General features: G+C 40.4%; 1 protein-coding gene across 2 annotated transcripts in view; it reads right to left on the bottom strand.

Annotated features, from left to right (window-relative positions):
• cutlet (chromosome transmission fidelity protein 18 homolog) overlaps positions 1-15,643 on the bottom strand; it is a 408,876-nt gene that overhangs the window by 22,007 nt on the left and 371,226 nt on the right. For both annotated transcript variants that reach the window (XM_083141467.1, XM_083141468.1), the window contains exon 19: positions 14,835-14,892. In XM_083141467.1, the coding sequence (XP_082997593.1) occupies positions 14,835-14,892 (58 nt within the window). The remainder of the gene's footprint in view (positions 1-14,834; positions 14,893-15,643) is intronic.

The raw sequence follows: 15,643 nt of genomic DNA, 5'->3' as shown, positions 1-15,643 counted from the left end.
CCACACACTACGAGCGTGTTCGTAGTCCTCTTCGGAACAGACGTCCTCCGTGAGATGAGAATAAAATGCCTCCCGGGGTGGAAGTTCCGTCTCGTCAAATTTGTCGAAATCGTTGACGTACTCGTAGGGGTAGACGCCCTTGCGACGCAACAGATTCAAATTTTCATCTCTCCCCGAAAAACACATTTGCTTGGTGGCCACAAGATCTTCGTCGCCAAGTTGAGATGCAAGGGTGGCCAGGCTGGAGGACAGAAAATTGTAAGAGTCCAGGATTCGCACTTCCACACTTCCTCCAGTATGGAGAGGGATCCACACCCTTACAGCAATATACTTCTCGCTCGTTCTCGGAATAATCCTGATTCGAGTCGTGATGTTGTAGAGCTCTTTGACGAACAGATGCGTGTCGTACTTCTCCGTGTAGTGAAGAAACACGGCAACGAAATGCGACTCCTTAATCTTGAGATTGCACGAATTACAGATCGTGCTCAGGAATAATCCATTCTGATGGTCATGGTGCACGACCTTGTGATTTTCGGGGGTGAAAGCCTGGTTACACTCCGCGCATCTTGTCGCCGCGTCATGTCTCCGCTGTTGTTCCGTCGTGAGAGCAGGTGGAGAAACGTAAGAGCCTTTCAGGCTGGGTGCAAGTTCTCTCGCGCATTCCGCTATCTTCTTAACAAAATGTTTTGCCGCATCGGGTCCGCAATACAGGATGACATCATTCAATTTTTCTCCGTAGATGGAGAAACTGCAAGGCTCGTGGTGAAAAATTTGTATCGTGCTTGAGGTAGAGGGATCAGGGTTGCAAGACGTCATGGGAACTTGGAAGCTTTCAAAGTCGGCATAAAGGACAGCGGGATGGTGGAGAAGAGCCTGGTGTTTCTGAAATTTCATCTTGGTTCCGGGTTCCGGCATGACATCTTCGGGTTCTGCATTCACGGAGCCAAAACACTTGTGCTGTTCTTTCATCTTCTTTCCCTCGCGAAAAATTCTCAAGCATCGATCGCAAATTTCGATCTTATCGTGATCCTTGCTCATCTGTCTTCCTACTAATCGTGAGAAATTCCGTATCAAACTGTAACGGCCATCTACAAGCAAGAGTCGAATTACATTATTCTGGCTTCTAGCAGGTCTTAACACACGAATGTTGTCGCAATCGTCAACCCCAAACACAGAAATATTGATATCTTCTCCTTTTTTCTCTCTATAGTTTTTTTCAAATTGATTGATCTTATTCAGGGGCACAGGATAGGAAATTCCTCTCATCACATTCTTGTATTTCCTCTCGTATCGTCTGTAATTGGACAAACGTTCGGGGTTAACATTATTAGCTGGGTGTAATGCGGCGATGACAGACCACAGGAAACTCTTCGCATCGTTACTTTGTATGTTCAACACGGCTTTTTTTTTTAATGTCTCGTGCAACATTCTTTTTTTTTGTTTTTGTTTTTTTTTGAGCGCTGCGTAACGGTTTAAAATTGCAGACTCGAAGTTCTAACGTGTGATTCTCACCGCAAAGACACCACCCGCTTCCTCTACCTTCAAACTCTTCTTGTTTTTCTCCTAAGTGCTCGAATAACCGTGTCACAATTTCCTCCAGATCCTCGTTATTGTCATTGTGTAAGCCTTCGCACCCTACGTAAAAGCTGAAAGTGCTTGACTCGGACGAGACAACTTTCTCATACAGCAGGGTCAAGACGAGATGAATTTTAATTGCAACATTGACGAGGCAATCACGTAATTGATGTACTACCAGAGATTTCACATTGTCGAGGAAGGTGCTCGGCTCACACTTTTCCTCGCTTCCGGATTTATACCTCATGATGCGTGCACTTTTATTCAAAGCACCGCCTTCATGCGCATCAATTCGAGATTTCTTTGCCGGCGGGACTACGATATCATGTTCCGGTAGACGACATTTTTTCAAATGCCTAGCAATGTTAGGTTTCGAAATCAATTTTCCGCAGTTGCGACATGCCACTTTCCCGCAAAGACCGGAGGGACCTGGTTGCGGTTCCATTTTTTTTCCTCTGTTATTTATATATATATACAGAGAAATTTTGGGGGGGGATTGTAGTGATGGTGGTGGTAGGGGAAAGCGCACTCAAACAGAAGAGGAAAAAAAAGTTGAAAAAATGCTAGACATTTTTTTTTCCTTCCACAAGTACATATATATATATATTAGACGCGAACAGTGCACACACTGTTGTAGGAGGTGTGTGTGTCAATTTTTATGATTCCTCTGAATATGTGTGTGTGTGTCAGACGCAAAACAAAATAAATATATATATATCATGAAAAAAGAACTTACCTTTTAAGAGAGAGACAGACTTCAAAATAAAAACTTCTAGTTCACTAAAAACTTCCACGATGATATATATGAATACTGTCAGACACACAATTAAGAATACTGAACTGCCACGATTGACGTTCACTATGATAATGATGTACAAAAGGAGAAACTGGTGTGTTATATAGGAACCCCACCCACTCGACCCCCTTTGGTTAAAACACAGTATCCTAGCAATGAACCCCCGTTGACCGATTCACTCATGCATGTGGTACAAACGAACAATTCTATACTTTTTTTCAACAAAAGACTTTTGTGATGCACACAATATCCTGTGGGGGACAAATAACAATGAATGGGCGTTGACAGTTCCACCCATGCATGTATTGTCGATCATTTTTCCTCGACCTCTCTATTCCACGCCCCGTCAGGGTGTAGTATGTGAAACGGGCGATCCCCCCAGCACAAAACTCAACCATGCCTGAAAACAAAGCATCCACTTGTTTCGTGCTTGTGATTCCACGTGCAGCAATGCAGCTTGTGAATCACTCCAATATGCGGGCACGGAACAAAAAAAAAAAAATAGGTGAGGTTTCGAAGCCACGATGAACGTTCAAACACACCTGTCGTCGTTTTTCAAAATTGCATTATTGTATGATGTCAGTTTTTGGAAATGCTTTGCAATATATACTTTGCACGTTACGTGAAAACAATAATTTCACCTCGGACGAAAACAATTATTTCTCGCTGTGCAAGCTCCGGGATGGCAGCTAACGTTTGAGTTGATGCTCTCAACGAATCGAAAATCGATTTCAATTTTTCCAAAAACCACTGTCGAATGACATTCGGTAATTTTGAATTTGCGCAAATGCTTCTGGGTCGGTTTGAAAAATAGTTTGGTCCGTGATGACATTGAGCGATGAAACACAATTTCTCCACGGGGACGGGAAAAGTTCTACCGAGCGTTGCTATCCACGCGAACATTAGAAATTGCCTGAATGCTTTGGGGGTTTTGCATAGGATTATCGATTTTCGTTTTAGAGAATAATCTATGTAAGATTCTAGCATTGAGAATGAACAACGTTGATTGAATTTTTGACAACATTCGCAGTACAAATCTAAATGGGTGATGATTTCGCCGCCGTCGCGCACCCTGGCGAGGTTATATAGGGGCCAGGGGATCTTAAAAAAAAAAAAAACAATTATTATTATTATTTGTTTGTTTGCTTGCGTCACAATACGGAAAAAATAATGAGAGGCATACGCGCGTGTGTGTGTGTGTGTGGCACATCGTTCCCGAGAGAGAGGTTTACAAAGGTCACGATATATATAAACATTTTGGTCCCCGGGACTTGGAAAAAAATTACGATAAGGTGCACTCATCCTTGAAGGATGAGAAAGTGAATTCACTCATTACTGCTTTTCTGCGCCGTGAAACATCGTCAGCGCAATAAATGAGGCGCGGAACGTGGAGAGAAAGTGAGATTTTGAGGTTTCGATGCGATTTTCTGAGGGGTCGAAAAATCAGGGTTGCAGTAGAAGGCATATTTGTGATCTACTACCTTGTGAAGCTTACTAAAATTATACATATGCACAAGTAGGGAAAACGAAAAAAACAACAAAAAAACAGATTTCTTACTTCAAGGCGGTTTCTTACTATTGGGAGGGAGTAAGCCGAAACTAAATATTAAAACGGCCTTTCATCTCTTCACCAGAAGGTGGAGTTTAACTTCTCTATGGTGCTTGGACTCTCGCTTTAGCGGAGAGCACCTTCTCTCGCCCGAAAGCGGAGTGGGGTTCCTCTATGGTGCTGGGACTCTCGCATAAGCGGAGGGCACCTTCTCTCGCCCGAAAGCGGAGTTGATCTTCTCCTTGGTGCTCGGACTCTCTCATAAGCGGAGGGCACCTTCTCTCATCCGAAGATGGAGCGGAACTTCCTTCTTGGTGTTTGGTCTCTCGCCGTAGCGGAGCACACCTTCTCTCGCCCGTAGGCGGAGTCTTTGGACGTAGCGTACTATATCTATATTTAAGGGATTTCCCTCTTCATGTTCAGGAGTCCTTCCGAAGTATAAAATAACTTTATTATCTTTGAAGCTAATCTCAGCTTCATGCTGCTTAAGAAAAGGCATTCCTAATAGAAGGTCCGTTCCGAAACCTCTGAGGATAAACACTTCTGTGCTGAAATTCATTCCACCAATTTCCAATTCAACACTACGACTTCCATAAACTCGTTTCCTGTGACTTCCAGAGAAATCAACCAACCTTACCTCTGGTACTTTTTGAATTCGTATTCCTGGAACTTTTTCCACTAACTTAGTCCACACCGAATGACTAAGGATTGAACACTCACTACCTGTGTCAATAACACAATTCACCAAAATGTCCATTAGTTTGGCCTGAATAATAGGAGATCTGTATTTAGTTCTGGACTCACGTGCAGATTTCAACTCTTGTTGTAACCAACTTTCTTCTGTCTCTGTTAACTGAAAATTAACTTGTAACTCTTGAACATCTCTTGTAGTTGAAATTAGTCGCTCCTTCGAAGCCCCTTGCCTAAATGGGAACGAAGCAAGAAGACAAGGTCCTAGTTTGTTTGACAATATTGGGACCTTTGATTCTGATGGAACTCACGAGCCGTATCAATAGCTTCCTCCTGTTCAGATGTCAGGTCATCTCTTATCTCAGGAGGCCTTTCCAAGTTTCGAGGATTTGGTCTAGTAGAATTAGGAACATCAGAGTTTTGGTTATTTTCTCTAGGTCCTGGTGACCTCCTACCTTGGTTACGGTTTCTTAGGAAAGCATTTCTCTGACCAACATTTCGAGTATTACCATATCGTGCACCCCCTCTATTATATCTCCAAGGCCTACCATTAGTGCCTTCTCTTCCAGTAGGTCTAGATTCGATGTTTCTTACCTTAAAATTCTTAGCTCCATTAACTTCCTTTACTCGTGAATCCTCTTTGTTTTTCCAAGGCTCTGGTTCGTCGTAGATGTCAAAGTCTTTCAAAAACTGAGTTAGTTCATACACTGTCCTAGGAGCATGGGCTAGATAAAGGCTTCTCATCCGATAAGACAATTTTCCAATAATTAAGTTAAGAACTTCACTTTCACTGAAATTCTCCGCCAGATTCCTGTATGCAGCGTAAACACTCCAAGCAAAGCTTTCCATGTTTTCATACACCAATCGAGAATACTTTCGATTTCTGACAGCCGCCAATTGCCTTTGCTTAGCTTTCTTAGAGGCAAACTCTTCTCTGAACCTATCACAGAAATCTGTATAATCAACAAAGTTATCCATGTTGCCGGCTAACCAATGTTCTGCCTTTCCAGTAAAAACTCGGGGAAGTAATTCAAGCCGATAGTGTTCTGGTACCTGCATGAGCTCGAAGCTAACATTGAGCTCTCGGAGATATTTCTCAGCAGATTGTGCTTCTATATCGCCTTTAAATTTAGGTATATGAGCGATATCTGCCATTGTGGGCATCTTAAAGTGCGACTTTCGCCTTGGAGGGAATTCATCTGAACTATCACCATCACGAGGTCTCTTTCTCCGTTCTAGTCGGTCTTTATCTGTAATACAGAATGGGTTTCGCACTGTAGCTGGAAATTCAAATCATTCTGCTTCGGGATTTAAGCTTCTATCTGGAGTCACTATAGGAGAACTTATCCCATGAGTAAGCTCAGGTTGAATTTTTAAATTTTGGAACTGCACCTGCAAGTCGTCCACTCTTCTAACAAATAGCCCAGTTTGTTCTTGTAATTCCCTCCTTAAGCTTACTTCCAGTTTCTGATTTTGTACTTGAAGATTTTTAATCTTATCTACAGTTGTCCTCTCAACTTCATCCCGAAGAGTGGAAGTGGCTACCTCAATAACTTCATGCTGCTTTTGGACTTCTCTTTCTATGACTTCAGTTCTGTCATTTAACACTTGAACAGAAGCCTGAATGGACTCTACTGTGTTTTCAATATTTCTCACCTTCTCCTCATGAAGTTCACTATTCTTTTCTCTCTCAGCTAAAGCTTGGGCCAGCTCCAAGAAAGAACCGATTTGTTTAATGATTTCACTTTGCCAAGATCTTAAAGGTTCTACAGCTTCACTAACATACTCTTTTAACTTTACAGTTATTTTTCCCATTTCCTCCTGTAATTCTCCTCTACGCTTTTTATCTTCTTCCTCCTCCTCATGATTTCTCTTTTCTTCTAGACTTTCAACTAATTTCTGAAACATCTCCAAGTCTTCTTGTCTTCTAGCTTCCGACTCTTTTTTTCAAGTTCTCTTTTCTCTTTAAATTCTCGCTTCTCAAGTTCTCTTTTTTCTTCAAATTCTCGCTTCTCAAGTTGTCTTTTCTCTTCCTGAATCTGCATTATAGTTTTAAGCTTGCAGCTCTTGCTTTCTTTCAGCAGCTTCTAGCAGTCTTTTCTCTTCTGCTGCAGCCATTTCTTTTTTTTGGCTGTTTCTCTTCCTCAATCTTTTCATTTTTCCTTTCCTCTTTATCCTTCATCAACCAGTCTAGTAAACCTTGAGCTACTGGAGTCTGAGCAGAGAAACTTGGCTCTGGATCGGAGGTTACGGGAGTCATTGACAAACACGTCTTACACAAAAGTTCACCTTCAGTTATATTAGTCATCTCTTTACCTTCACAGTGCCATTGGAAATTTTTATGACACTGGCTACACTGGAAAGAGTCTTTTCGCTCTCCCTGGTTCCTACAGCAAGCAAATTCAGTTTCTACCTCCATTGTCTTCTTAGATCTGCTTCGTAGGGTCTTCCCTGCTTTATCACTGTCCATGGTTTCACGTAAGTTCTTCACTTTAAAAGCGGCAAAATACCTTAAAAGGGTGCTTCCAGCTGTTTAACACCACCACTAGTATTTCCGATAACGTAGTTTCATTCTTCTAATAGGTTCTCTATCACAAGAGGATATAGAGATTCTGTATCTAGGCGATGGGTATCTTTTCAATGGTTCCGTAGCTACGATTCTCCAGTCCCTTCCACCCACTTGTCTTATTTATTTCATATCAACTCACGAAATACCATGAATCTAACGAAAACACATAGATATAGTTAGATCAAGAAACACACCTCGCGTTGAAAGTTCCAGACTCGAGTTCTGGCTTTTTGGCGAGGGTGATTATTCCTGGGTGTCCGTTTATTAACTTTGTCTGAAAAATATTACTCATTATTGCCGTGATTAACCTAGGGAGAGACCAAAGCGACTGAAATAACAAAAGTACAGAAAATGCAATACACATCTGCCTAGGCATGTTATACCTTGGGAATTAGCAATCTGTAAATTAACTTGCGTTTCAGTCGACTACTTGCGAAAGAGTTTCGTGTTGTCTCGTTTGGAGTGTTGGTTATCGTGTCGGACTAGCATGCGCGCAACCCAAGTTCGAGCCCAAAGTAAGGATTTTTTTTTTGTTGTAAAACTGAGGTTTCTGCAAAATCTTTTCAATTGCATGCCACTTCGTATGTTGGTATTCTTAAAGCAGCAAAGATGAAAATTTGATGTTCCGAAGCGACGATGTATTTGTGAAAAAAAGCAGTTATTTATTAGCGAAAAACATGCAGCCACGTGATCACTGAGAACGCTTCCTAGTTGTCAGTGCTAATATGACAGTAGTTACATTCTATCATTACACACCAACTTTCCATGTTTCAAAATCGTGAGTGCTGTGTAAAGCAATACTTTGATACTTGCGTTTGCATGTTCGAATCTAAAGTAATGCGAAAAATTTTTCCCCAACAAATTATATTGAAACCATTAATAACTGTTTGCAATGGTATTTTGATATCATATATGGAAATAATACAAATGGAGAATTTCGCTTAAAACAACTTATAAATATTTAAAATTATGTGGATACCTGATGTGAAACGTACGATGCACGATCAGAGAGCCTGAATGTTGCATTGAAAACTGCAGAGAACAATTACTGACTAATGAACAGCGAAAAGGTTTTCTATACTCCAATGGGATTTTATTTATAACTATAAATAAACAAGGGAGAAGGACACAGGTTGGTATGATGAACTAAATTGTAAACTAAACGTTTTAATTGAAGAAACAAAACACGTTCACGGTTAAAAATATGGCATTCAATTAAGGAACATTACACTAACTGAAAGACTATTTTCAAAATTAATAGTATCCCCCGTTTTTCAGCTTTCTCTCAGTTGTCACACGTCAATTTCCTCTGTATTCTCATTGGGACAACACACACATCCATGCCCAAATCGAGTATTGGTAATATCGCACGCTAGCCAACAATTCGAGGAAAAGTTTGATACTTGGTTTAGGCACAAGTGGTTGGAATCCCACTTTAAACTATAGATCCAGTTTTCTTACTGTGCATAAAGTTGACTTAGAAAGAAGAAAAAAACGAGGAAAAGCGCTAGAAGGTTTCGATGAGTTCCAAGTGCCTTGATGAGGCGAAGCTATTACATGATTTTCAAGTGGTCAAGTGGCCCCGTGGTAGCGAATAAGTTGCACGTAAAAAAGCCTTTGGGTTCGATTCCCGTTCTATTGCCCTATTTTTTAAATAACTCTAGCAACTAATTATTGCATTTCTTGGGTGGATACCGTTTTAATTTTTATTTGTGAAAATAATTTTTTACGGTAGGTTTTTTTTTCATATTTCTCATCATTTTACAATCATACTCAATAAAATGTTATGCCTGGCGAAAAGTATACATTTCTTTCGAGAAAATGATCCAGAAATACATATAATACTATTCACAAGAAATTATCCTAATCGTTTGGAAAACAAAATTCAATTCAAAATTCAACAATTCGCACAGCAAATAAAATAAGAATGTTCGTAATAAATAAATTGAAATATACAGTCGCTCGAGTTAAGAAAAAATTGGAGGCAATCAAACGGGAATTGAACACAGTATTTCATTCTTGTCAAACTAACACGCTACCACCCCACCACCTGGTCTTCTGTCTGACAATATAATCGTCTTGTGAGTAACGCTTGCTAAGTTTCTAATCTTGAAGCGATTGTAATTGTTGTTGTGTGTCATGGAGTTACGACCGACAATCTTCATCTCGTATTTCTCTTGGCATCACTACTCAATTTACAGAGATGTATACCCGTGACTGATATACAAGCCGCAGAATTGCAAAGCTGTTTGTGTTGTCTAGTCACAAGGCGCTTGGTGGTCAGACATGGATGGCTTGCTTCACCGCTTCTTCAATAGGGTCGTTACAAGCCAGCTGTGTCCAAGACTGTACTCCATCTTCGTATAGGTATATACACCACGTTTCCAAAGGGTTCTGTAATATTTTCTATTCATTTCCATGTGTGCCTGTTCACCGATGTCTTTTTAAGGGCACGAGGAACAGTTTCCATGTCCATCCAGCCAGCCCCCGTGGCGGAGTAGTTATCACAGCGCGCTGCGACGCCAGGGGTCCCGGGTTTGAATCCTGGCCTGGGCATGGATGTTTGTGTCTATTCATCAATTTCACCATATCATCACTCATCCCCATCTTCGCAAATTAGTCAAAAGTGGCACAAAAAGTGAATTAAAATAAAGAAAATCAATCAATGAAAACCATGTCCATCCAGATGCGAGGTTCTAAACAGCCCTTCCCTCACAGATCCTTCCCTGCAGCGAGCTGGAAGAAGAGAGGTCTTTGCCCTCGATGGTTACATTAGGGGTAGAAAACGTAGCATTACTCTCATGGGAGTATTATTTTACTTGTTCTCTTGGGAATACCAAACTTCCGATGGCGTAGAAAAGCACATGAACGGAAAGAGAACACATTGAAAATTTCAGTTGTGTAGGAAAATTTGAAACTCCCATTTGATTAGCGGTAACTTGAAGTTGTTGCCTCATTCCCTCCATGTGGAATGCAAGGGATTCTATGAATTCTTATTCACCATATTTTTCAAACATCTTGTCTTGCTTAATAATCGACTGGAAAAAAAACCCAACATTTCCACTTGCAACAATTGATGAGAAATTCTTATATAGTCGGAGCTTTTCTTAGTAGCAGCCCATTCCGACGATATTGAAATAAACGTACGCCTGGTGCGAAACTGTCAATCTTCGTCTTAACTAATTCTCATAATATCAGGCGAGCATACATATTTACGACCCAGTATTAAGTAGTCTTCTCCATTCCCTTGTTGTCTAATCTCTCTTAGGTCCACGTATCATTCTCAAGGTTTTATTTTCAAAGACTCTTAGTTTATGTTTATGTTAGTTAGCACCAATATTTTAACATTTGATCAGTGGCTATCTAATAATCCTTTGCGCGACAGCCCATGAAGGGCCTTGGCATACCTATCTGGAAAGGATCTGGCTATCTGGAAAGGATAATTTTTAGATTGACAATCAAATAACTTTTGTTATTTTGTTTTACTTTCTGTTAGCGGCATTTCCAATTGGGGTTGGGAGAAGCCATACCTGTTTTGTATGCAGGGACAGTAAGTACTTGAGGAATTGATTGTGGCCCATATTACATCACACGGACAAGCGAAAGTTAATGCCTCAAGATACGAAGTGATTCATTCGTAAGTCAACCTGTGATTTGGGAAGTCAGTAACTCAGGGACAACTCATGTCAGGGAAAAGAGTAAATATCGAAGTTTTTAAACTACCTTATAAAAGTTCGATACACCCTCTCTTGGTGAATTTACAGACGTCAATCCTGTAATCTAGCTTCTGCCACACTCTCTTGAAATTATCAACGTCGATGGTAGCAACTACACTCATGATTTTTGTCGGAGCTCTGGTAAACATGTCCCCACAGAAAAAAAGTTATGGAGTGAGGTCGGGTGACCTACAAAATTGCAGGATACAAATAGCTTTCTGTTCATCACATATTCTGCTAGCGGAGGAACGGGTAACTAACCCACGGTATCTGCCAGGAAACAAACTTGTACGTTTCCCCTAACCGTTGGCATATATTCATCTCTTGTATGTGGGTTTCCTACTGCACGGTCAAACTTCAAAATCCTCGAGGGACTTATAAAAGACGGTGTAAAACTTGATATTTTACACGTACTAATGGGGCCACGCAAAGGGCAATAGCGGGCCGTAGTTTGGGTTGTCTGATATATCCGATTGACCTAGAATTTGTAAAAAAAAAAAAAAAAGGTTCAATCCCTGCTGTGAAATACCAGTACTATCCCAATTTACTGGCCGGTAGTAACTACAAGTGACTAACCCTGTAGCCAATTGTTGTGCAACGTGGGGCGTTGCATTTTGTGGTGCCGCAACGTGGGGCGTTGCATTTTGTGGTGCCGCAACGTGGGGCGTTGCATTTTGTGGCGCCGCAACTAAGGGGCGCGAAGAAAGAAGACTTCCCCCTTCCCAGTGAAGTGTTGTCCAGTGCTTCCTTAGTGTTTTGTCCACCCAATCCATTGCCACTTCCAGAAGATGGATCGTGGTGATCGTCGGATACTTAGAAGCAAAGTTCGCACCGAACTCTCCGAGACATCGGCAGCGTGCTGCAGCCAGCCGTGGAGCGACGTTTCAGGTTACCAATGTTTGGAGTGTCGGCTTCTTTATCACCCGGAGTGCTGTCAAACGACAGAGACTGTTGTGGATGGAGGTGATAAGGAGTTTCGATGCCAGAAATGCCTCGAAGTACGACTTCAGCCAACTCCGACGGCTACTGTTTCGTCTCCAGCAACAGTGATGATGCCTGAGTGGGTCAATGTTTTGGTGGCCTCCCTAGCGGAAAAGGAGCGTGAGCGACATGAACAGCTGATCGCAGCGTTCACAGAGAAAGACCGAGAGCGCGAAGAGAGATTGAAGGCCGAAAAGGAGGAGGAGAAGAGACGCCATGAACAGCTTACGGGCCAGTTATCCGAAGTGGTGCAGCAACTTCGTTCCATTCCTGCACGGATTCAGTTAACTGAAGAGAGGATAACTCAGGTCGAGTCGGCACAACAAGAACTCGTTTGTAAACAGACTGTTTTAGAGACTGAAGTTGTTGCTGTACAGGAAGAAGTGACGGGACTCAGTGGTCGACTATCAAGTGAAATTTCGGGACTTCGAACACATGTGCAGAGTACGGTCAACGAAACACGCTCGACCTTAATGGACACAATAAAAGATCTTGGTGAACGAGTGACCAACTTATCGCTACGTGCAGACACGGCTTTCCATGATACAGGTTTACCTTCACTAGAACTCCCAGTGACAAACGAGCGTGACTTAACCCGTAAGTCAGTTCCCAGTGCCCAAACAGCTGATAGACTTCGCAATATGGGTAACGATAGACAGCTATCTTCTCATGTTCAGGTACCCATTTCTCATCCAAACAAACAAGCAAGAAACGATCAGCGGCGTGGACTGAGATACGAAGGTATATCTTATATTATCCAAGTTTATTGTTTATGTATGTGCATATTAATTTACATTTATTCAAAGTTTCGACGTTAACATGTAACCTATAAATTACATATGCCAAATATTGTGTTTGGAAGAAAACTTGAATCTGTTATCAAGTAGTTCTTTCAGTGTAATCTGAGTGTATACTTTTATAATTGATTTAATCGAATATTATTTGTGTTAAGCGATAGTAAGCATCTAGTTAAAAAAAAAATACTTCGATATACTCAGCCATTTTTTTTTATGCCGACAAGGGGGGAAATTGTAACGACCGCCATGTTAGGCAGATTTCAGTTGTATATTGGCATTTATTTTATTTATTTATACTTAATTGTTTTTCGTATCCAAAATGGCTAGGATTATTTCTACCTTTCACGCAAATTTTGTTGTTTAAACACAAGTTAAGTACATTGCTTTTAATATCGAGTTTTGTTCAACAATGTACAAGATTGAAGTATTTTGTCTTCGTTATAAACTAAATCTTTATTTAATCATTTTTTTGTGCAAGGGCAAATATGATTTATTTGATAAAATCAGTTTAGTTATTTCTATATAGTTAAACATTGTAATATTATAGCAAAGTATTTCTCCCTCGTTTTCAATAAAATATCGTATTCATAAAGGCTGTTTATGTTAGGAGTGGGGGAACCACGCTTCGTGTTCTTGGCGATGTAAAAACTTCCACGTTGGCATTTTTAATTGTTGCCAACCTGAACTTTAGCTTACTATCGCTAATTAACATTGATGTGTCATATAAATTATCAGTTTTTCTTGTGTTATTTTATGTTATGAGTTGGTATTGTAAGTTAGAACAATCTGTTATGCTGCGCCTCGCGCTTGAGGTAGGCAGTTGAGGTCTTGCTATTAACGGTGAAGGCGGTGCGCGGATTCTGTCGTGATAAATAAGTTACTCATCACTGCCTACAAGCGAGCAGGACCCAACACATTATATTTTTGGCTTGTGCGAATCAGTATGTACGCGCGCGATTCGTGATTAAAGATTTTGGATATTTTTAATATAAAGTATTTGGAATTTTATTTATTGTCACGTGTCGCAATTCGGTGGTTACCTTCCTGGAGGAAGGGCGGATCGTCTTAATCCCGATCCCTGGGTGAGAACTGGTGCTCCCAACTGACCAGCCGGAGCAAGGAGTGGTGGCACGTTGCAACTGGCCGGTAGTAACTACAAGTGACTAACCCTGTAGCCAATTGTTGTGCAAGAGCAGCTGCTTAAAACTTGCCTTTATCAGCATATGTATTTTTATATTTGTTTATTAACGTAGGTTTCTCCAATGATAAGTACTGAAAAGTATAACAGGGTGGTCACTCTAGGACCATGATAAAACTCAAGTATAATTCCCGGTTTTCAAGGCGAACTTTCCAAAAATTCAATATTCAAGCAGATCTTTTCTGTATTTCAACCTTACGTATTACCGCCCCTCACCCCCCACACACAAATATATTAACAATACAAAGGGCTTGTGAGATTCAATTGTATCCAAAAATTCTAATGAATTCAATTGAACGGTACATATTTAATTTAAGGTGCTAAGTTTCCATTTGCCATTTCGCTTACTCAGATAGAAATACATCTAGAAACACAAGTCACAAATGTTACGGGATGTAGTAATCTACCAGAAATTGTTAATTGTATAACAATTTCAAATTTACCTAATCAAATTCAAGATATATTATCTTGCAATAATCTTCCGCATGTCAGATAGATTGTTCAGCAAAGCACATTAATAAACCAAACGGATTGGGAGAATTCTGTTGTTTTTTTCCACACGCAGATTTTTCTTTTCTTTTCTATTCCTTCCTCGATAAAAATAAAAGCTAAACTTTGAAAAAACTCGTCTTAGACCATTAAAAATATGTATTAATTCAATGGGATTTGGACTAATAAAAATTGCAATTTTTCACGTCTACGGAGCAAATTTGAATCAGAATTCAAGCATAATTCCCGGCGCCAATAATTCACGCACAATTCCAGGAATTCAAGGTTGGTTGATTTGGTGTTTTAAGTCCACTTTATGCACAGTAAGGCTAATCGGGACTGGACCTACAGTTTAAAGTGGGATCCGAACCACTTGTACAGGAATTCAAGGAATTGCCGCTGAGTAGCTACCCCGTATTAGACAAGGCTAACAATGGTAAATATACAGATAAAGAATAAGTAAATTGTACTTACGTATCTTTTTGGTCTTAACGACGCGCTGGACTACCCTCCCGAAGAAGTCAGTTGCAGGCTGAAAAGAAAAAGAAAAATTATTTAATTCACCCGCAAAAAAAAAAACAAAAAAAAAAAACAAACTACAGTAGTAGTATTGATACTACGGACGGTGCGAGAAAGTACGAACCCCTCTCCAGCAGATTTGCTATACTTAAAACTTGCTCAACATGCCTACATGAGCTTTTTGCTCAAGTGTGGAGCTCTTATAATTCAAGATTTTTGTAAAAAATGCCCTCGGGAATTTTTCAGAAAGTACGAGCTCCTCTCCAGCAGATTTGCTATACTTACAAAAGTTGCATCAGCCAGATTTTTGTTTATAAACTTGTCAATTTTTGACTATACCAGAAATTAAGCTTATAGTATGTTTTTCTGTCAAAATTCCAGGAATTTTGAATTGATATCTATTGGGTTCTGAGACCGAGTGGAGTGTGGTGCATTGTCTTGTAATCAAAAGGTTCGGGTTTGAGTCCTCATAAAATCTGATGGCAAAATGTTAATATTGTTGTTTTGTAAACAAGGGGCTTTGGGTTCGAGTCCTGAGAGATGTGGCACTCCATACGTGAGATTTTGAGCTAGTTGATAGCTCCCAGATCTTAAACCTGGTAAAAATGTTATACAACAGAGCAAAATTATTCTCTATTAAGAATCGCCAGAGTTTTGTTATCTGGGTAGAATATTGGCTGAACAATACGGCCGAAACTGCCTGATCAATACAATACAATAGAATGGAGGTCAAGTCAACATTGCATGTTCTTTCCAATCTTTTG

Source organism: Lepisma saccharinum, chromosome 20, assembly GCF_977018435.1.
Source record: "Lepisma saccharinum chromosome 20, izLepSacc3.1, whole genome shotgun sequence".
NCBI lineage: Eukaryota > Metazoa > Arthropoda > Insecta > Zygentoma > Lepismatidae > Lepisma > Lepisma saccharinum.
This window is presented reverse-complemented; position numbering and strand designations above follow the sequence as displayed.